At 34.5% G+C, this 22213-nt stretch overlaps 5 protein-coding genes across 7 annotated transcripts in view; all 5 read left to right on the forward strand.

The window, feature by feature from the left end:
* LOC111706043 (protein BCCIP homolog) overlaps nucleotides 1-2613 on the forward strand; it is a 14401-nt gene extending 11788 nt beyond the window's left edge. The window contains exons 9-10 of the mRNA XM_023478796.1: nucleotides 267-337; nucleotides 2418-2613. Of these exons, the coding sequence (XP_023334564.1) occupies nucleotides 267-337; nucleotides 2418-2502 (156 nt within the window). The 3' untranslated portion in view covers nucleotides 2503-2613. The remainder of the gene's footprint in view (nucleotides 1-266; nucleotides 338-2417) is intronic.
* LOC111706047 (glycine-rich RNA-binding protein 3, mitochondrial) lies at nucleotides 2508-4273 on the forward strand. Its single transcript, XM_023478801.1, has 4 exons — nucleotides 2508-2684; nucleotides 3029-3133; nucleotides 3633-3706; nucleotides 3856-4273. The coding sequence occupies exons 1-4, from the start codon at nucleotides 2628-2630 to the stop codon at nucleotides 4118-4120; spliced, it is 501 nt and encodes a 166-aa protein (XP_023334569.1). The 5' UTR covers nucleotides 2508-2627; the 3' UTR covers nucleotides 4121-4273.
* Nucleotides 4253-6125, forward strand: LOC111706045 (glycine-rich RNA-binding, abscisic acid-inducible protein). Of its 3 annotated transcripts, none has more exons than XM_023478798.1 (4): nucleotides 4253-4402; nucleotides 4489-4632; nucleotides 4785-5001; nucleotides 5435-6125. In XM_023478798.1, the coding sequence occupies exons 1-4, from the start codon at nucleotides 4346-4348 to the stop codon at nucleotides 5551-5553; spliced, it is 537 nt and encodes a 178-aa protein (XP_023334566.1). In that variant the 5' UTR covers nucleotides 4253-4345; the 3' UTR covers nucleotides 5554-6125. The 3 variants fall into 3 exon arrangements, with proteins under 3 accessions (XP_023334566.1, XP_023334567.1, XP_023334568.1); XM_023478799.1 differs by having other exon boundaries at nucleotides 4785-4977; XM_023478800.1 differs by having other exon boundaries at nucleotides 4785-4938.
* Nucleotides 6126-6142: 17 nt separating this feature from the next.
* LOC111706044 (RNA-binding protein PNO1) lies at nucleotides 6143-11601 on the forward strand. The gene is made up of 8 exons (XM_023478797.1): nucleotides 6143-6239; nucleotides 8609-8716; nucleotides 9323-9418; nucleotides 9697-9744; nucleotides 9868-9999; nucleotides 10574-10712; nucleotides 10902-10972; nucleotides 11458-11601. The coding sequence occupies exons 1-8, from the start codon at nucleotides 6153-6155 to the stop codon at nucleotides 11506-11508; spliced, it is 732 nt and encodes a 243-aa protein (XP_023334565.1). The 5' UTR covers nucleotides 6143-6152; the 3' UTR covers nucleotides 11509-11601.
* On the forward strand, nucleotides 11588-21103 carry LOC111706042 (U3 small nucleolar RNA-associated protein 4 homolog; the record flags this gene model as incomplete). The annotated part of the gene is given in 10 exon segments (XM_023478795.1): nucleotides 11588-11679; nucleotides 14501-14606; nucleotides 15089-15187; nucleotides 15807-15869; nucleotides 16390-16460; nucleotides 16806-16915; nucleotides 18132-18230; nucleotides 20230-20303; nucleotides 20624-20715; nucleotides 21019-21103. Coding segments are annotated over 10 exon segments (873 nt in total), but the record flags the coding sequence as incomplete, so codon positions are not given.
* Between the last annotated feature and the right edge of the window lie 1110 nt (nucleotides 21104-22213).

Below are 22213 nucleotides of genomic sequence, written 5' to 3' on the forward strand. Positions count from 1 at the left end.
GTGGGGGGGGGGGGAGAAGTCTGTACTTTCACGAAATCTAAAAACATATATCAAACATGAGTTGTTAACGGAATGGAAATTGCATAAATGCAAAATTTCCGAAAATATTGTGTTTTTTTTTATTAATTTAGCAGCGAGTCCAAAAATGGTTTAACATTCCTAGGTTAGCAGCGAGTCCAAGAATGTGTTTTATTCTTAGGTTAGGAGTGATTCCAATAATGTTAAGTTCTAGTTTGTGAGTGAGTTTATATGTTTTTATATATTAGGTGAGCAGCGAGTCCAATAATGATGTTGGTGGAAATTGGACGGATGGGGTGGAAATGATCCCTTGGAGACGGTAGGACATTTTTTGTTCAGTTCACATGTTTTTTGCCTGACTTGAATTTTCGTGTTTTATGGATCCCACTGTATGCTTCATATATCTTTCCTGCCCTTCCTTTGATCTGTTTTTTGGAACGTTATCTTATCTTTATTTTCTTTCTTAAAGGGACTGTAAGCCTAATTTCAAGTAACCCTCTATGCATAGATGGTTATGCTCGATTCAAAACTGTACCCTTGGAAACCTGCTGAACAAAGATGATAGATTCTGATAAATCCCGAATGTTTTCTTGCAGTAGAAAATTTGTAGAAAACCTACAATTGAGAATTTATTTTCTCAAATTTTAGCAAAACATCTCATTTAAGGGTACCTTAGTGAAGCGGTCATTGCCATCTTTGCATGGAGAGTCACTATATTATGTTTAAAATCTTTCAAACATCTGCTTTTTATCCTCCGTAAAACTACCACTTCATATCAGTCAATATCCTCTTTTAGAACAAATTAAAAAATGTTGATTCTTTTTTCTTCATTGAAAATTGTCTCTCACGGTTCCCCTCTACCCTTCTTTTTTCATTCTCGTGTTTTTCAGAAAATATTTTTTCTATTAGAGATACATATACATACATTTGATTTTTGCTTTATCTGTAATTTTAATAATACCCTTCCTTAACTTGAGAAAGGAAATAATAAACCGCTGGTATTTTGATGTTTTATTAATCAAATTTTGGGAATTTTCTATTTTAAACTTTTTGAATCGTCAACTTTTGTTCAAAAATGGGATTAATGTCGACACCACCCTTAGCTTCCCTAGCAACGTATTTTGACAGGTGGCTCAGCTTTAAATCCCCTAAACCCCCCCCCTCTCAACCCCTAAACCTTTACCCTGGTAACAGTGAAGGACCGATTTAAACCCATAATAAAATCAAAGAAAATGTACTTTTGAACAACGTACTTTTTTGTTGCCAAAATCGCAGACTTATTAGCAAAGAAGTTTGAGCCCTTTCTTCCCTCCCCCTACTTTGAAATATTTGAGAGGAAGAATTATCCCTGCTTTCACCCTTTGTAACCTGCACGTGTAGAGTTTCACCCCTCTTTATTTTCCAGCCCCCTCCCCCTCCCCATGGACTGCTAGTTATTTTTTTCCAAGAGAGAAAAAAATATTTGCAAATTAAATCATTTCGCAAATTATTCGAATGGTTAATACTTTTCCAGAAACCTTACCCCTGATTCCTTTTTGTAACTCTTCTCTTTGCGATAAATAGATTTTTAAACCTTAATATTATTTTCTCAATTTACGGGACGGGGAGGTTTTTACTGCAGCGTTGCTAACTCCCAAAATTAAAAATTCCCAAAATCGACTTCATTTCCCAATATTTATGAAATACTGAAAACATTGTGAAAGAGCGCTTTTTGTGGATTTCAACTTGTAAAAAAACCTTAAATATGCTTTTCAATATTTAAAAAGCCCTATTTTGGGAAATATTTCCTTGACAATGATTGATCTATTTATATAACAAATACATTTTTGTCGAAAAATAATTTATAAAAAGAATTGTTATTAATTTCAGTCAATTTCATTGTTTTTCAGTGCAATTTACAAAATGTATCTTAACAGTTTTTAGGTCCCAAGAAATATCCCAATTTTCATTAAATTCTTCGGGGAATTCCCTCTTTCCCAAAAGGGTATAAGTTCCCCAGATTTCCAAAAAAATGGGGAAAAATTCCCCCGGTTTGCAATGCTGGTCTTTAGCCTCGTGGAGGTACACGTGACTTTTTCGGCATGCGCACGCATCCACTCGGGGAAAAACAGGGATGGACAATTATTTTTAAAATTATTTTGATAACATTTTTGCCTTTTTAAGTTGTTCGATCAAAAGATTGTTTTATACCTCCCCCTGATTTGTTAGCGTTTACCCCTGCTGTGAGGCCCCTGGTAAAGTGCCGGGTTGAGCCGGGGTTCTCTGCGCATGTATATTAAGCCTGGCCACCTAGTCGATATCCCACACTCCTCCTAAATTCTTTCTACACACAACATCAGATTTATTTTCCACTTACAGAAATTATCTGTTTTGATTTTTATATTTGAATATTTCTTCAGGATTGTTGTGTTTCGAGCCGAGAAATTAGACGGTTTGATAAGATCTGTTCGTGAAAGCTTTCCAACATCCAGTATTTCTTCATAGGACTTTCACTCATTCTTTTAGCAGTACACACACTGTTCAGTGTACTGCCTTATATATATTCTGTACAAGAACACACTGTGTATCAAATTATATTATATTTTGTTTTCAGAATCGACAACTCTATTATGTCTAAACTGTTTGTTTATGGAGTGGACCAGTCCATGTCGAACTCGGAGATTCAGGTATTTTTATCCGTTGGACATTTTGAGTGCATCGTGGTATATATGAATTCTTATCTCCACGCGTTCCTTCTCTTTGTTTGTACTTTCTCCTTGCTTTCTCTTGCACTACTACCGCCCACGTGTGAAAGCGGTGAAAATTTTAAATATAAAAAATTTTGATATTTTTTAAATCTTATTTTACAACTTTTATGGAATCAACATAATGAACAGTAATGTCAAGAAAGTTTAGTAATTTGATAACAAGAAATTGTTCTCAACACTTTTAAGGTAACTATATATGAGAGTTTCTTCTTATAGGCGAAATAAGAAGTTTCTCGACTGAATTTTATTAATATATTTCTTAGACCGAGTTTGAGAGATTTGGTATGGTGACTGATGTTTATAACAGTGGGAAAGGATTTGCTTTTGTCACCTTTGATCGTAAGGAGGACGCCGACACAGCAACACAGGTTAGTCATCTATTTCATTATGTTGTCGTCATTGTTAGAGTTGGTTTTTTGAATTGTATTAAATGGAAGTTTGATTAGAAATGTTATACGAATTCGCAAACTATTAAAAATATTGTAAAGTTAACTTGTTGATTAATTATTATCAGTTATCAGAAAGGAAACCTTGTTAAAGAATATCAGTAGGCGTTGAATTTATTATCTCGGAGCTGAGCACAACCTTAGTTATATACAATTTCAGGTTTTAATACATTTGAATTAAAACTGCCGAGGTGGCGGGTACAACACTGCTAGTAGTGCTGAGGGCTGGCTGGGCGTGTACTTGGTATCAAACCCCACGGTAAAATAAAAAATCTGACTCAACGAAATTGTTGGATATTGTTGGCTCTGGCGGATATTTTTTGGTGGTTCTTTTCTTCGTCCGCCAGACTCTTTATCGAATAGCAATGAAGTCGGACTTTGATCTATTCCGTACTTTTTAGTATAAACATGTTCTATACAGGAGTTGGACGGACAGAGTCTGAATGGACAACAGATAAAAGTTAGCGAGGCCAGACCTAAAGGAGAGGGAGGAAGGTAGGCGTTTCATACTAATTTTGTTAATCTGAACAAATGATATTAAGTTTAAAAGAGATTGTCATTTCAAATAAGTTGAATATCATATTTCATCGTTTAATTATTACATTTCAGTGGTTTTATTTATATATATATATAACGTTTTTCAGGGGCGGTGGAGACCGAGGCCGTGGAGGTGGTCGTGGACGTGGCGGATATGGTGGCGGACGAGGAGGTGGAGGATACGGTGGTGGCGGATATGGCGGACAGCAGGGTGGTTATGGAGGTGGCGGATATGGAGGTGGCCAACAGGGAGGTTATGGCGGCGGTGGCGGATATGGAGGTGGCCAACAGGGAGGATATGGGGGTGGTGGATATGGAGGAGGCCAGCAACAGGGTGGTTATGGAGGTGGTGGCGGATATGGAGGATATTAACTCCTTGCATACTCAGATTACCTGTAAAGTCTATATAAAATCTATATGAAAATTTTCTGGTGTAGCCATTTTGTGTTACGGCTTTTTCTGTATTATCTGTACATTCGTCTTTACCTTGATGGATCTCTTTCATAGCATTTAACTGCTTTCAGATGAGCATAGTCTAATTGCTTTAACTATCAGTCTATCTATCAAGAGAGAGAATCCACGAATACTAGAGACAGGATGTCTAAACTTTTCGTCTACGGGATTGATCAATCCGCCTCCAACCATGAGATCCAGGTTAGCATATTTCAAATATGAAAATTTCAATTTTTCCGGATTTTCACTTAAATGTTTCTTATTTTTAACGCTTTTATTAATCTCAGGGTGAATTTGAGAAATTCGGAATGGTGAGCGATGTTTACAACACCGGAAAAGGATACGCCTTTGTCACCTTCGACAGGAAGGAGGATGCTGACACCGCAATGGATGCCATGGACGGACAGACCATTCTTGGACAGCAGATCAAGGTAAAAATACTGTTCAGTTGTGTCATGGTCGAGGGTTATTTGTCTGAAATTGTAGTGTCATTTATTGGGATTTATCTGTCATTTAAATGGGTTGATCTGTTATATTAAGTTAAAATAAAAACTGGAAATTTTGTCATTACTGTTAAATCTAGGTGAATGAGGCTAAACCCCGCGAGGATGGTGGCGGTGGTGGTGGCCGTGGAGGTGGACGTGGCCGTGGAGGCGGTGGATATGGCGGTGGCAGAGACGGAGGTGGATATGGCGGTGGCCGTGGAGGAGGCGGATATGGCGGTGGCCGAGACGGAGGTGGTGGATATGGCGGTGGACGCAGTTATGGAGGCGGAGGTGGTTATGGAGGCGGACGTGGAGGTGTGAAACTAAGATTTCCCTCTCCCTCCTCCTCTACATCATCGTCTTCTCTCATGTCTGTCTCTGTCTTAAAATTAAATTGTCTGTTGAACTCAGACTCCTCTCTTGGTTTCTGATGTTCTAAAACCTTATTCTTTGTCCTGGGAATTCAAGGATTTTTAAACATTTTCTCATATTAAGCTTTCGGTCCAATTTACCTGTTCAAGGTTTGGATGAATTTTAGTAATTGTCTCTTATCTGACCTATTGGATTGGTAGTTTAATTATGGATTTATGTTTAAAGATTTTGCCCCACTTTCATCTTCCTACAAACCGACTCTACCCTACGTTAACAAACTGGTAACAGAAACCCACTAGACAAGATCAAACATACTTTTATAACATAGAATTTAGAGCTTAAAATTTAGAACTTTCTTTAATATTTTTTTAATTAGGTGGTGGCGGTGGATACTCCGGCGGTGGGGGAGGATATGGCGGTGGACGTGGAGGAGGCGGTGGATATGGAGGTGGCGGACGTAGCGGTGGTGGTGGCGGATACAACGACGGATATTAATTTATCCTTCAATTATTTGATTTTATGTTGTAAATGACAATGACGCTACGATGTATGTAAATCTTTGCGCAGTGTTACTGTGTGTAATTCTCTACTTTCTACGTATTCATTGTCGTTCAACTTCAAGATACTACATGGAACTTATCAAGCCTAAACTTTTGGATTTTGCCTCTTAATTAATCATTACCTTTTTCTTCGATAATTGTGATGAAACCTGTCTCTCGATTCGTGGATTCTCTCTCTGATAAAGATAAAGTTCTTGTAACGGAAACTTTTTGTAACTGTAACGAAACTTGGACTTTTTGGAACGAACTATGGTCTTAGTAACGAAACTTGTTTGGAACGAAACTAAAATCCAGAAATTCTCACTTCATGATCCGTATCTTGTTCAATTCTGATCTCATATATTGAAATATTCGTTTCTTGGTATACCTAAAGTTCGCCCATCTATCACTCTTGTTAGAAACGCGTATTTCTGTATATCTGTGACGTGTAAAAGCATTTTATCGTTAACACTGAGATTACCGAAGCTGGCGCCATTGAAAATTTTTGAATAAATATTTTAACCTGAATTTTGTCATTTGTCGGAATAATTTCAGATGATTTCTGAAGAAATAATGCAGGGAGAGGAAAAGTTTGAAGTGCCTAGAAAAAAGGCGAGCAAAAGAAAGATGGAAGTTGATAACGTACGTTAGTATTATGAGTCAATATTTTGTTAGTTTTACTAAAAATTGCCTAGCTGGATGGGATCATTAAACTTGAGCTTAGTTATGTCTACTAGATAAGTTTGGATTTAAAATGTTCTTAATGTACTGTAAAAATTAATTACAATGTCTGTCTGCAAAGTTATTAACGGAACAGAGATGGAATTTGAGCCGCGGTTTAAATCCGCCAAACCCGGGGTTAAGTTAAGCGCCGGTTTAAATCTTGGAACATTTGATGCTATTTTAAGAGGAACCAACCATATTTAAACCGCCGCTCAAATTCTTTAAATTCGGCCACTAATCTAGATATCTTGTCCATTCAAAGGAAATTCTTTAACAAACTAAATTAATTTTAAGGTCGGCTGTTAGATTGATGAATTATTTTAAATGGACTGCTTAAATATAATGGTTTTATAAGATCTGAGCTGGGAGCTTGTGAATAGTGGATATTGGGATTAATGTTTGATCCATTTTTTCTTATTCTGAAGTTTGCAGCTCAAAGCTGATTTAATTCGTCTCAGAGCGTGAAACTTGGTCAGTTGATTGTCATACTTGAGAAAGATTTAATAAGAATTGTGAATTGGACATGTTTATACTGTAAAATGGTCATTGAATCTCGTAAGATCAGAGAATTTTAAAAATCAGTTTTTTTAAATAGAAAAAGTAGTATCTGAACTCGAGTGGTCATCAAGATAAGTGTGGATTGGAATATTTAATGCATCATGTCTTAATTTTGTTAATTATCTTCTGGGTTTTCTATTTTTTACAATAAGTTGTGTAATAATTAGCTAACAATTGTTGCTTAATTTTTTTTTTGAAATTACCGAAAGTGTGATGCACACATGTTTTAATATACTAACTGTTTCTTTAATAATCTATTGAAAAAATCTGAATGCCATCTCTATTTTCCTCGTTCAAAATCTGGTTTAAGAAGGCTGAAGTCGATTTTTTCTTTAATGAATCTGGTGTTCATTGTTGTGACATATTTCGAAATGTGCAATCTGTAATCCTGACTATATGCTAACCGGGGTGAAGATTGATCAAACTCGCATGAAGGACATTGTTTCAATTATTGGGGTAGGAACAGGATTAATATTTTACAGAATAATGAAATGTAAGAGCAGATTAAATATTTAACTAATGGTGAATGACAACATTATCTCATTAAAATATCAATGAAGTGTTTAAATTTTTACATTTTTCACGTATTTGTGATGCAATTTTTATTGTCAAAAATTGTCTGCTGAATTAAACCAGATTTTAAAAGATTTTTAAGAGCTGTTATAAAAACGTAAAAAATCGTCCAGTTTGCGCTTCGTTGAAGCTATTCATCGCTAAATAAGAAAATACAAGTGTTTCCTAATTAATGTAAATTTAGAAAAATCGGTATTAGTTTCTCAACATTCAATCTGATTTCTTACTTCAAAGAATAGGATAAATCTGATATGTTTAAATAATTGGGAATATTACAGATGGAGTTTTTGGTAATTAGGAAGAATAATTATCTAAAACACTTCCCGTCAAGCGCTACTGCTTATTTATGTATCCTGGGACCGAATTTAATTAATTGATTTGAGCTACGTCGCTGAACTACCATCTGTCAGTTCAGATTTTAACAACCGATTCAAAGTAAAAGATTTAGGAAGGATTTAAATCGGTTACTCCAATTTGAAACGGCGGTCGGCAGTTCAAATTGATCGTATTCGGTCCCTGCATGTTAACTTTTATCTCCCTAAGGATAACCTTATTTTCCTCAAAGTTAAAACTTCCCCGAAATGTTTAACTTAACATGATATGAAATTTTGTTTTCTAATCCAAAATTGAATAGTGAGAAGCTTAGCCTAAAAATTGCTTTGTCTGAACTGAAAATAGAACAGTGATTGATTGATTGCTGTAATAATTGGGTTCACCTACATAGGGCCAAATGACCCAGGGGTTGAACATTACAGGGTCAAACGACAAACAGTAATAAACTCGACAAAGGGTAAAACGACAGAGGGTCAAAATGAAAAAAAGTATTCATGTATTATTTTAGGGTTAGGTTAGGATAAGACAATTTCTGGACTGAGCGCTGCAGCTAGGACAAACTAGGGGCCGAGCGCTGTGGCCACTAGTTCTAATGAACATAAAAATAGTTTGAAATTTATCAGACAAAGAAGAAATGAAATTTTGCCCGTTTGTTGCACTTTTTTGACCTCGTATCATTTTGATTTTACCCTTAACTTTGTCGCGTTATTGACGGTTTGCCGGTGGACCCTAGGTCGTTTGACCCTATGGCATTTGACCATAGGTCGTTTTACCCTAGGTCGGTGAATCAATAATTGAAATAATTGATGTATCAACCTATCCAGGAGGACCCTGTAGCTGGTGGTGAAGCGGAGGATGGAGATGTTGATCTTAGTATACTTCAACCTGCCTTCCCGCCGCTAAAGAAGGAGAAACTCGCCGACGGCACTGAGGTAAATAAATTCGGCGATTAGGAAACTAGAATCGTTAATTAAGATTTTAAATGCAAAAATCGACTTAAGTTTATATCACCTAATCCTTTTACCTTATTTTTACCACAAAACCCAAATCTTCTCTCATTTATTTGTTATACTTTCTATTTGATTTTATGTTTCAAAATGTTAAATTTTAATTTTTTGATTTCTACCATTTTCTATACTTTTTAACTCACAGTTTGATTATTTTTTTTTAATATTTTTAAAAAAATTTCGCCAATAAGATGTTTGAAGAAGTTAATCTCGAACTTTTAATTGATATTAATTTAAAATGAAATTTTTGTAAAATTCGCCTTTAATCTCGACAAAGAAATCTTTGAAGTTAAATTTTAATGTTTTCGGTTTTTCGCCGATTTTTAATCAAGGGTCAACGGAATTCTATAATTATAGGGTTAATCATCTAATAACCACCAGTGCTTAGGATAAAAATTTTCACGAACTGGATCGATCCCGATTTGAATACAGATTCATTTTTTTTTCAGGGCGGATCCAGGATCCTAATCCGGATCCACATTTATATGAAATGTATCCGTAGCACTCCTGTTAAATTTTATAAATGTTAAGGTTCGAAAGGTCCCAGTCCCCCAGCACAGATATTCACCCCTCAAGGAAAACTGGATGAAGCTGTTTGAACCTATCGTGGAACATCTTAAACTTCAGGTAAAAAATTCGTTTAGTGACTAATTTTATTATTATTGCGAGTTTTCCCGAGAAGATTATGAACTTTGAATAAATTCTGAATCGGAAAGAATTCTTTCAATTTTTTTCACTAAATATAACGTGGAAATTTTGATTTCCCTTAAAAATTTGGAAATGCCAGTTAAATAAGAAATATTGGGCAAACTTCCTGGGACATCTTTCTTCTTATTTAACACATTGGAAATATGCATATCAAAGGAACTAATAGACGTAATAAATAAATATTTTTTGGTTTGCAGGTCCGATTTAATCTGAAGAGCAAGAATGTAGAAATCAGAACCTGCAAGGTAACTCTCATTAATAATTTTATAACTTTTAATCTACAGAATGAAAAAAATAGAAGTCCATCTTCTTATTTTGAATTTCAGTCCTTTTTTTTGAAATTTCAACAACAATTTTTTTTGCTTCAGGATACGACGGATATTCAGAATTTACAGAAAGCTGCAGATTTTGTGCGCGCTTTCGTGCTCGGCTTTGAGGTTGAGGACGCCCTTGCGCTCGTCCGTCTCGACGATTTGTTCATTGACTCATTTGTTGTTCAGGTGAATTTTTACGTATTTCCGTTTAATTTATATGCTTTTTGCGCGTACGAATAATGCATTTGTGGATGAATACTTAAAAGGCCTATAACCGTAATTTTAAGTGACCCTCTATGTAAAGATGGCAATGCCCAATTCACAACGGTACCCTGGAAATCGTTGTCCTGAACTAATATGAATTAGATATCATTGTAAATAAAGAGAATTATCAAACGTGGTTTATCTGCAAAAGTGACGTATAGGTTTGAAAGGTAACGTTGTGAATCGGGCATTGCCATCTTTTCATGGAGGGTAACTTGAAAATACGCTTACAGTGCCTTTGAAATTGTTTTATCTAGTTAAAATGTCTGGCTTGACATTTTTGAGCGGAGAGTGCAGTATTGTAGAGAAATTTTTTAGAAATTGTTTGAGACTTAAAATATATTTGTACGGTGTATAATATCTAAGTAAGAGCGCAAAATCGATCTTAAAAATTCTCCCCCCCCCCCCTTCCCAAGGTATGATCACTGTTTAACCAGACACTCCTTTTTAAGAACTTACATTTTACTTTTTTATCTAAATCTGATTTATCTGTTAGGATGTGAAGACACTGAAGGGTGACCATCTTGCCCGAGCTATAGGTCGAGTAGCTGGTAAAGGAGGTAGAACTAAGTATACAGTTGAGAATGTGACCAAAACTAGGATTGTTCTCGCAGATGCTAAAATACATATTTTAGGTAATTATGGTGCATCATTGGGGGGTTGGTTGGCTGGCAGGCTGGCTGGCCGGATGGGTGGGTTGATAAGTGGATTTTTATAATTTTCAGAACATTTTTGTTCCAAAAATTCAATACACTTCATTTTTCTATTGAAAATTTATCTGAAGATAACATTTTTAATTGAAATGATAAAAATGTATTTTTTAGGTTCTTATCAAAATATTGCAATTGCTCGACGTGCCATCTGTAATCTAATTCTCGGGAGTCCTCCCAGTAAGGTGGGAACTAAATATTGATTGATTGATAGTAATCATGTAACTTCTTCTTCATTTCAAACCAATTAGTACAAATGAATAAAATTTAGAACAGTTGGAAAAATGTTAATTCAACTAATGCTTAAATCTTGCCTTTTTTATCTTAATTGTCCCAAAATTTATTAAGAATATTTGACCCAATCCTCTGGTTGAAAAAGTTAGTCCATTTGAATACATGAAAAGTTTATTAAAACAAATTCTAGGTAGAAAAAGCTCATTTGAGCTAACGTTAAATAGCAGTTAAATATACACAAAAAACAGTCAATTTGTCATAAATTTTGAGGAAACGCAAAGTTAACCTTTTACATAGATTAATTGCATAATAAACTTTTAATGGACTACAAAGCAGTTTGTGATCAGATGACTTCAGTTAAATTGAACGTTAGATTACTCGGCCTTTAGTTCTGTCGAACGACGAAATAGCATCTTATTCACAATTCATTTTTTAGGTTTATGGAACTCTGAGAACAGTTGCTGCAAGATCGGCGGAGAGGTTTTAACCACCCTCCGCCCCCCCTCAACCTTCCGCTCAGAAGTGAATAAAGTCGAATAAATTTTTTATATTTTTTGAGACATTTTTTAAAAGTTTCAGATAGCATGGCACCGTTTAAGACGCACAGTGTGCGATTCTATGAGTTAGAACCTTTAGCTATTCAGTGCATGTCGCTTAAGTAAGTATTTGTTAATCCTAAAAAATAGTAGTTGATATTCTAAGAATAAGTATTCTTGAGAAAGAATTGTTATGCCGCTTTTTGTTTGAAATTTATTCTAAATTAAGTATAAGACAGCCCCCCCCCCCAAAAAAAAAATTTGATCCTATTTTTCCCTTAAAAGTTTAACATGAAGGTCATGATTAAGGATTAGGGGTTTTCTTCATTTTGAACGATATGTTTTTTTTTGACGAGTATCCATGTGAAAAGTATCTAAATGAATTTTTATGAGTTTCTAGAAACCTAAATTGTACAAGGTTACCCACGAAGGATGAGAATGTAAAGACGACCTGATACTCGTTAAATATGTCGATTCCTTGTCCTAGCTTAAATTAAGAATTCGCCTTACATATAAATAATCTTTTAATGATTTATTTAATGCTTTTGCAAAGACAGAAACAAGTTATAGTTGCAGGAAATCGTTAGTAAATAGATCAATTAATAATAAACAGAGAATAAATTCCGAACAGTCGTCTCTTAAAGTCTCATTCTTTGTGGCATGTGCTTAGGATCCAGATCCGTTTGATGCCAAGATGTTGGCTTCCTGGATCCGCAAAAATATGCGGATCCATGGATTCGGATTCAAGTGGCAAAAATTGAAAAAATCGACAAAATAAAATGCAAAAAAATCTTTATAACTCCAAACCAAAATCTGAACTATTGAAAAAAGTGAGAATATTAAAATTTTTAAGTTTTAGCTTGAAAATAAGTGAAAAATAAGAAGAAAAATAATTTGAAAATTCTGCTTTGTAAAAAAAATTGGTAAACCTTAAAGAAATGTGCATAACCTGGATTCCATTTTTTTCCATCAAAATTAAATGGATCCTAAGCACTGCTTTGTGAGTAACCCTGTACTCTTTTTAAACAGAAAGAAATATCTTGTTGGAATAGTTCTGCATAGTGCACACCGTTTGTTTGAGAGAAGATTTATCCTTATTGTTGTCTAGATTATCGTCTAAGGTTTCAGGTTGGAATACAATTTTTTAAATTGCTAAACTTCAGTATTTACGAAATCTAGTCTACATACCTTGCTAAATTCTAGGTCGCCTGAGAATTGGTCAATAAAATAAATAGGGGTCAATATTTTTATTTTTTTAAGTAATAATTATGGTGATGCTAAGGAAATGTTTGAAATAAAGTTATTTAAAAAAAATCGACATTTATATTTTTTAAATTACATTTTCCCAAAAAATTCCAAGGGTTAACATAAATTTACTTATTTAGAGGAAACTGACCATAGGGTATTCCGACCAAACCTTGTATTAATTATAAAATAAGTTTAGTTACATTGAGCTGGGTAGGTTGAGTTAGATGGGTGTTTTAAGGTTTAGAAAGATAAGTCTATTTAAATCCACAAAAACGCGGGAGGAGTGAAAACCATTTAATGTTTTCTTAAAAACTGATCAACTGAAATAGCTCGGATACTCTGTAGGTTTCAGTTTTTTTAACATAAAAATAAGATGAAAACTTTTCTCCGTAAATCTTCAAAGATATTTCATTTCACTTAAATATAACTTAACAATTTGAGGAAATTGAATCCTTCAAAGTTTTAGAAAATTTGAAATAACATTTTTCGTCCCCCACATTTTATATGAATTAACGTATAGGTTTTATATTTGTTTAAAAATAATTCCCCCCTCCCCCCCTCTCAGTAGATTATCTTAGAAATGCTTGCGCAGAGTTTTAATTTGGTTTTCATTTATTATGTGATTTTTTCGATTCACAACAATACCTTGAGTTTTGATCTTCCTCACTGCCGTTCAGATTAAGTTACAACGAGTATTGTTGTGAAACAGGCTTCGTTCTGGCTTTATATATGTTAATTTAAAATTTTTCATAAGCTAAAAATAAATAAAGTAAATTCAAATTAAACGATTTTTAAAAAATTTAAAAGAAAATAACCCCCTTTTGAAACTGCTAAACCTTCCTTCCAAGTTGACAATTGTTTTCCTCCTGATGTGTATACTGCATAGTGCGTAGTATGTTTGAGAGATATTTATTGTTAAACCGCCGGGGTTATTGTTTGATATCGTCTAGGGGATTATAGGGTTTCAACTAGAAATCTGCAGTACGCATTCCTAAGAAAAGATTCAGGGACGATTATTCTCCTTAAAATTTATTTTTCTTATTTTATTAAAAGTTTAATGTATTTTTAAAAGATAATTGATCTGGCCGTAAATTATTTGTTACAAAGGAGCAAAATTATATTTCATTATTTTCCAACATTGGAAAGCCCTCCACCCAATATATTTAGTTTACCCCCTGGGTCGATTTTTCTGTTACTATTTAAAGGAATATAACAATAAATTTCCATGAATTTAATTCTGGTACTGTATTTATTAGCCTTTATCAGTATATAGATACATGGAATTTTTTTTATGCACGTCCGTTGAGCATTTGGGAGCAAACATTTAAAAAAAATTTTATTAAATTAATGAAAAGGTTTATTTCTTTTGATTAGAATTCGACTGGTCTGACTAATTTAAAATCAAAAGTTGATTTTTTAGTTTTAGTTTTAATTATTTAATACTTTTAAAACTTAAACCGATAATAATCATGATGATGGATCATACTTATTTGTATACAAAATTGTTCGAAATTCAGAGGCCAATTTGGCCCAGCTGGTGTTCTAGCACTTGCTGACATATAAACATACACAATATATAATATATATATATATGATCTAAGGGCTTTATTTTATAGATTAGAACTACGATTTTTTTGACGTTTTAATTTTGGCGAAGTAGTTAAAAACTTCTATTCAATATTTTTTTTTTCATAGTGAGAAGCATGATACGTTAGCGCTCTCTAGAAGTGACTCCAGTGTTGAAGTATGGAGTGTTTCATATACTCCATATCTACAGAAAACTATACATGGTACTCCAGAGGTTAGTAGAGGGGTGGGGTATTGTTTCATATACTCCATATCTGCATAAGCTATACCTGGTACTCCAGAGCTTAGTAGAAGGAGGGGGAGTGTTTCACATACTCCATTTCTACAGAAAACTGTACCTGGAACTCTAGAGGTTAATAGGAGAGGGNACCGAAAAATTAAGATTAAAACGGTATCAAGCGATGAAAAGTGCAAAACTAAAAATTTCGCGGATTTTTAAAATGGATTTTAAAAAATGTATTTTAACCGACATCTTTTCTAGGAAAAATTCATAATTTCTACGGGCCATAAATTTTGTCCGGGTTATGTGGCCCTAATCGGTTCAGCCGTTTTGACGTTTATTGGATACAAACAAACAGACACCCTACACACATATAATCATATATAAGTATTGGTTGTGAGTAAATAATGAAAAAGTAGGTTTTGGAAGAAATGATTCAGGTTTCATAATCTTTATATTAAGAACATATGATTCAGGGAAGTGTTGAGAGTTTATGTTGGGTTGATAACCGGTTATTCTCCTGTGGACTTCATGGATTCCTACTAGAATATGATCTAAACAAACTTAAAGTCAAGGTTGGTACCCCCCCCCCCCATTCCTGTATTCTCCTGTGGAAAATTATCTTAACCAAGTCAAGGTTTTAACTCCCCCCTGCCTCCCCTTAATTGGTTCTCATAGAGTGGAATATAGTGTCCAATTTACAACTGTACCTTTTAAACTATTATCTGAAGATATCGTCGTTTTTCTATCCACAAGTTTTAAATTCTGACTTGTTTATTGAAATTACGTTTACACTCTGCACTCTACACACTACACACTACACTCTACACTCTACACTCTACACTCTGCACTCTACACACTACACACTACACTCTACACTCTACACTCTACACTCTACACTCTACACTCTACACTCTACACTCTACACTCTACACTCTACACTCTACGCACTACGCACTACGCACTACGCACTACGCACTACGCACTACGCACTACACACTACACACTACACTCTACACTCTACACTCGACACTCTACACTCTACACTCTACACTCTACACTCTACACTCTACACTCTACACTCTACACTACAGTTCCTTTAAAGAATGAATTTCAGCATTTTATAATCAAGGTTATTTTATTTGTCAGTGTCCATTATTTGTTTTTAAAGTAATATTTCTTTTAACTCTTTAGGCCGAGCACACTGTAACGTCAGGTCCAGCCTGGTGTCTTAAATCTAACATGAAATGTCGAAAGGTAACAAAATCATATTTATTTTTCTATTCGATTGTTATGAATAAAAGTAATAACTTCAAAAATAACGTATTGTATTATTAACAACGATTTTCGACGCTTTTGAGGGGAAGTTTATAAAGTTTTTAACCTATTTTTTTACTTTGTCCTCCCAACACTTGGATTAAAGAATTTAAAGAAGGCAGTTAGGAATTAATAATTGCTCAGAGATGCATATTTTCCCAGCCCCCCTCCCCCTCTTCTGAAAATATTTTTTCCCTCAGAAGTGAGGTATGGTTCTATTTTTAGGGGTTTTATTGCGGAATTGGGGAAAATAAATGCTTTTTAGGAGAAAATTATAAAATGATTGGATAGAAAATGAATATAAGGATAAAAAATTGCGTTTTAATGTTCCATTTTTTAATTTTTCCTCTGGATCTCTAAAAATCATCCCCCCTCCCACCACCCTCCGGGGAGAATTTTAAAAATATACACCCCTGTAATTGTTTAAACGAAAATGAATGAAAATGGATTTTGTTTTCAGATTGCTGTGGGTACAGAAGAAGGTTTTGTTTGTTTATTTAGTGTACTGTCCGATACGCTTCAATATGATAGGTAAACAAACATAGTTACAAACTTACACAATGAATTTTGAGCATTAATGCACGAAGATTAGAACACTAACTCACGGAGCTTGTCTGTTGCTTTGTCTTGTCTGCCTGTATATAATAAATGTCAGAACTGACGAACCTCTATCGCTTGATGCCTATAGTCCGTCAAAAACAAAAATTTTCTTTTTGTTGCTAAAAATCTAAAAAGAAAAAAAATCCGCCATGAATTTTTTTTTTAAATGTATGAAGACTGCAGAGAGATAAGCTACCAAGATCTAATAATATTGTCATAAATAAGGTCGCAAAGCGCCTTTAAAGCCTTGGATCTAATTAGTATTTATACATATAGGATACTGGATAAACAGGAAGGACGTATCCTGTGTCTCTCCTGGAACCCGGAAGGAACCCACCTTGTAACCGGAAGTATTGATACTATCAGAGTATGGGACGCAAACACAGGTCAACAGATAGTTGTAATGAGTTCAGAGCTGGGAACTCTTGTAGTGTTGTAGATATCGAGATCAACGTTTAATCTCGATCTTTTGTAAATCTGCAGATTAAATAAATCTTTTTTCCGATATCCCGTTGTGTTATCATACCCTGAAGGGATAATTGAAATGAAGAGCTTAAGTATAACTCTCAAATTAAAAGTGTCTCGGAATTAAGCGATCTGAGCCGAAAACTTTAGAATGGTGGATATCGAGATTAATGCTTGATCTCCTCTTTTTCTTAATCTCCAGATTAAATAATGCTTGTTCTCTTCTTGTTATTAATCTCCAGACTAATTAACCGATCGGGATTAAGGATATCTCATTCTATAGTTTTCAGCTCTGGATTATGAGTATCTAACACGAAAGTTCCAAGCTCAGATCTGATATGGATAATTGGCGTAAACAAGTCTCCCGACTAAGCTTCCTTAAGATGAAAACAAGGCATAAAGAGACTGTTAGCGAAATTTCGATTGAGAACAGCGGTTTTTGTAACATTCTATTAAAATTATAAAAAATATTCTTTTTTGTGAAAATTCCATCAAATCATCTCTTGGACACTTGTCTTATTTTTGGTTGCATTAGGATACATGCTGAAATATGAAAATTTTGTTATTTTCTACATTTCACATTCTCCTTTTCACATTCTCTACATGCACCCAGCCAGTAGAAACATGCACCTGGCTATAAGAAACATGCATACGGCTATAAGAAACATGCACCCGGCTGTAGGAAACTTGCATATGGGTATTCTTACATGGGTATGCACCTGACTATAAGAAACATGAACCCGGCAATAAGAAACTTACACCCGGCTATAAGAAACATGCAACCGGCTATAAGAAACATGCACCCAGCCAGTAGAAACATGCAACCGGCTATAAGAAACATGCAACCGGCTATAAGAAACATGCACCCAGCCAGTAGAAACATGCAACCGGCTATAAGAAACATGCACCCGGCTATAAGAAACATGCAACCGGCTATAAGAAACATGCACCCAGCCAGTAGAAACATGCAACCGGCTATAAGAAACATGCAACCGGCTATAAGAAACATGCACCCAGCCAGTAGAAACATGCAACCGGCTATAAGAAATATGCACCCGGCTTTAAGAAACATCCACTCGGCTTTAAGAAAAGAATAGAAAAACGATTGATGAATGTTCAGAATAAATTACTGTTTAGGGCATCCAACTGCTAGAATGACGACGGGACGAGTGGAACGCAATAAAGAGACGATTGTCTGGGCCGTTGTCGTCACAAGCGATATGACCGTTATTTCAGGTTAGTTTTGGACGATTAATTTTTTTTGTCCATCAGATTTCAAAGTAAAGTAATATTTCCAATACATTTAAGATGAGACGCAAAGTGACCACTGCTGACTCTATATGTTAAAATAATTTTAAAGGATTTATAAAAGTTACTAAATTCCTGACCTTCGCAAAAGTAGTTTTTTTCTTAAACCAAAATTTGAAAAACACAATCTAAAAAGAGGCGACGATTTTATTTGTTAAGTTAGAAGCAACCCAGCAGAACAGCATCCAATATTAAGTCACAAAATGTGAACATACAAAGACTTAATATTAAGAAGTTGAAACTGGTGTTCTGGAATAATAAGTTTTTGAAGTTTACTCTGGATAAGCACTAGCTGTAAAACCATGACTCTTGCAAGATTCATTTAGAGTGTTAGATGTGGTCAGTAAAATTCTGATTTGATTTGATTGTAAAAGCCGCCGGAAATATATAATATCTTTTCATAATTTCCCATCGAATTAGGACACCCTTTAAAAAAGTTAAAGAACCTGTCAAATCTTTCGTTGGGATGTTTAGAAAGATGAAAATTTCCCTGTATGATAATTGAAGGACTGCAGTATGGTTTTGGTGAATTATATTGGCGTACTAAGCCTAGGGGTGTCAGAAATTATTTTTTTTGCATATTTTTGAAAACGTCCAATAAACCTAAAAAAGTTTAATTTTGATAAAAACTTTTTGTTCTGGATGATTACAAATATCTATCTAAAACTTTCTTAAAAAAGAGGTTCCGTTGATGGTTTAAAAATAAACAGCTGAAGATTTATTGGAGGGAGGAATGGCAAAACACCAATTTGTAATTCCCAAATCTGTTTATGGAAAGTGATGGAAACAGGGTATACAGAGTGCTTCAGGGTACAGGGTACTACAATGTACTGCAAAGTACTGTGCTTTACTGGGGTATACTTTGGTGAGGGGGTACATAAACCACACAGAATTTTTTATTTTTAATAAAAAATATAGGTAGAGCCAGAAGCACTTCTAAGGATGTTTTCTTTATAGTACCCCAAAGTACCCCTCAGTACCCAACAGTACTCAACAGTACTCAACAGTACTCAACAGTACCCTGCAGATATGGGGATTACAAATTGGCGTTGTTGCCATCCTTCCCTCCATTAAGTGATCTGCTAATTAGTATTAAACTAGCTTTTTTGTCCGTGAAAATAGTACAAAACTATAAAGAAAACATCCTTAGAAGTGCTTCTGACTACTTATATTTTTTTTATTAAAAATAAAAAATTCTGTTTGGTTTCTGTACCCCCTCCCCCCAGTAAAGCCCAGTACTTTGCAGTACATTGTAGTACCCTGTACCCTAAAGCACTCTGTATTCCCTGTTACAATCACTTTCCATTAAAAGATTTTCGAATTACAAATTGGTGTTTTTGCCATTCCTCCCTCCAATTAATCATCAGCTGTTTAGTTTTAAACCATCAACGTAATGTCTTTTATACTGTTTTACACAAATGAAAATAATGCAAAACTAGAGTAAAGTGCATCCCAGAAAAGCTTCTTTAAGTTCTAAATATTTTTGTTCAAAATAAAAATTCTGTTTGGTTTGGCAACTTTTTTTTGCAGAATCTTTCCTACTTTCTGAAAGGTTTTACATCGGTATGTTTAAGGATATCTACTCGATATAAAGCAATATTTATTAATACTTATTTTGACTCAAACTCTTAACTAAATGAATATAGAAAAAATATGCCGGTTTAAAAAAGTTTTAGATAGATATTTGCAATCATCCAGAACAAAAAATTAAACTTTAAAAATTTTATAGAAGTTTTTAAAAAAAATGCAAAAAAAAACATTTCTGACACCCCTAGGCTTAGTACGCCAATATAATTCACCAAAACTATACTGCAGTCCTTCAATTATCATACAGGGAAATTTTCATCTTTCTAAACATCCCAACGAAAGATTTGACAGGTTCTTTCACAAATTTAATTTTGAGCTCTGTCATTTATTTTTGGTTCAGGGGATAGCAGAGGCAGAACTTCATTCTGGAACGGAAGAAATGGAACTTTAATCGACAGTATTCAAAGTCATAAGGTGATTTATTTTCTATTGGAAAATTAAACAAAAGCTTTACTTTCTCAATATTTCTGCTTTTTGTTGTTATTATTACTAAAAATAAACATATGGTTAAATATAATTTTAAAATTTTTCGTTGTTTGTGGGTTAATACAATTTACTTTAAGTAAGAAAAAATTATTTCTTAAATCTATTATATTATAAAAACTTTATACTCTTATAATGTTCCGTCTTTCGGTCTTAATTTCTACGAAATAATGTTTGATTATTCAGTTATTTAAAAAAAAAATTATATATTTATTTTTATTTATTTCTTTTATTCTTTTTATTATTATTAGGCTGATGTGTTGACAATAGAATTGAACCCTGCTGGTAATGTTGCATATTCATCTGGAGTAGATCCTACCATTATGCATTTTCAAACAATAAGGTAGTTTCAGGGGTGTATATTTTTAAGAATATCCCCCCCCCCCCGAGGAAATGAATTTTTAGAATATATGGATACTTTTCCATATGGATATTGGGTATAATATATTGAAGTTATTTTCCTCAAAGGAAGTATTTTCGAAAGTAGGATAGAACTAAAGTTTTGTTTTCTTAGTAAATATTTTGGGACTTTTTTAGGGTTGGAAGACTGGTTGATTACTTGAGTGGTTGATTGATTGACTGATTTATTGATTGACTGATTTATTGATTGACTGATTTATTGATTTATTGATTGATCGATGTTTAGTAAACCTGATGGACGACGTGTGTGGGTGAAGTCCCTTCACCGTGTTGTCAACAGTCATGATGTCCGGGCTCTTGTATCACAGAAGGTAGTAGTTCATGTCAAAGGAGAGAATGAAGGCCAATTATTACGCCACAAAATGGTTTTTCGGCATCACGCTCACTTATAAGGCTTTCGATCCGGACATTGGTTTTCTTGCTATTTCGATTTTTAAGTTTGAAATAAAAATTTATTAAATTGTATTAACCATTTGGAAAATCTTTGTTTTTCGGAAGAAAACATTCTTGTATTCTACCTGCCACTAAAACAAGCACGATAAAGGCAGATTTTTACTTGGTTAAATAGGAATATTACGATTAACAGTGATTACCAATAAATGCAGCGGAATTCTGGTTGTCGTCGCTTTTCTTTTATTTACGAAAGTTCGCGAAATTTTTTTTCAATTGTCAACTGAACTACTTTTAAAACTGAACTTCGCCATTATTGAAAATTATAAAATCTTTATTTAATAATTAAGGCGACATTATTCAAAATAATAAGATGTCAATTATTCTAAATTATAAAGACGACATTCATTCCAAACAATAAGACGACATTTATTCCACAGTGTTTGGTTCTAACTGTCATGTCTGCCTTCAATCGTTTATCATTGGATGGTTTTAAATACTGGGGAACAATTTTTAATAAATTATACTTGCCGCAGTACCCGGCGTTTTCAGGCATATATTATTATTGATACTTAAAGTTACACCCGCCTGTTACCCGCGTTTGGTAATAAATCATGAATTTAGCTGAAGTGTCCAGTGTTGCCCATGGATTTTCAAAGATAATCTTAAAAAAATTCCGCCAATTTTGTCTAGTCATTTTATCAGGGGTGTATATAATTCCATTTCCCCCCCCCCCTGGGGGGGGAAAGAAATCGAAGGTCACAAAAGAGGGGAAGGGGAAGGGAAGGGAAGGGAAAGGGGAAGGAAAGGGGAAGGGAAGGAGAAGGGAAGGAGAAGGGAAGGAGAAGGGAAGGAGAAGGGAAAGAGAAGGGAAAGAGAAGGGAAGGAGAAGGGAAGGAGAAGGGAAGGAGAAGGGAAGGAGAAGGGAAGGAGAAGGGAAGGAGAAGGGAAGGAGAAGGGAAGGAGGAGGGAAGGAGGAGGGAAGGAGAAGGTAAGGAGAAGGGGAGGAGAAGGGAAGGCGAAGGGGAGGG

The sequence above is a fragment of the Eurytemora carolleeae genome, unplaced genomic scaffold (assembly GCF_000591075.1).
Source record: "Eurytemora carolleeae unplaced genomic scaffold, Eaff_2.0 scaffold683, whole genome shotgun sequence".
Classification (NCBI taxonomy): Eukaryota; Metazoa; Arthropoda; class Copepoda; order Calanoida; family Temoridae; genus Eurytemora; species Eurytemora carolleeae.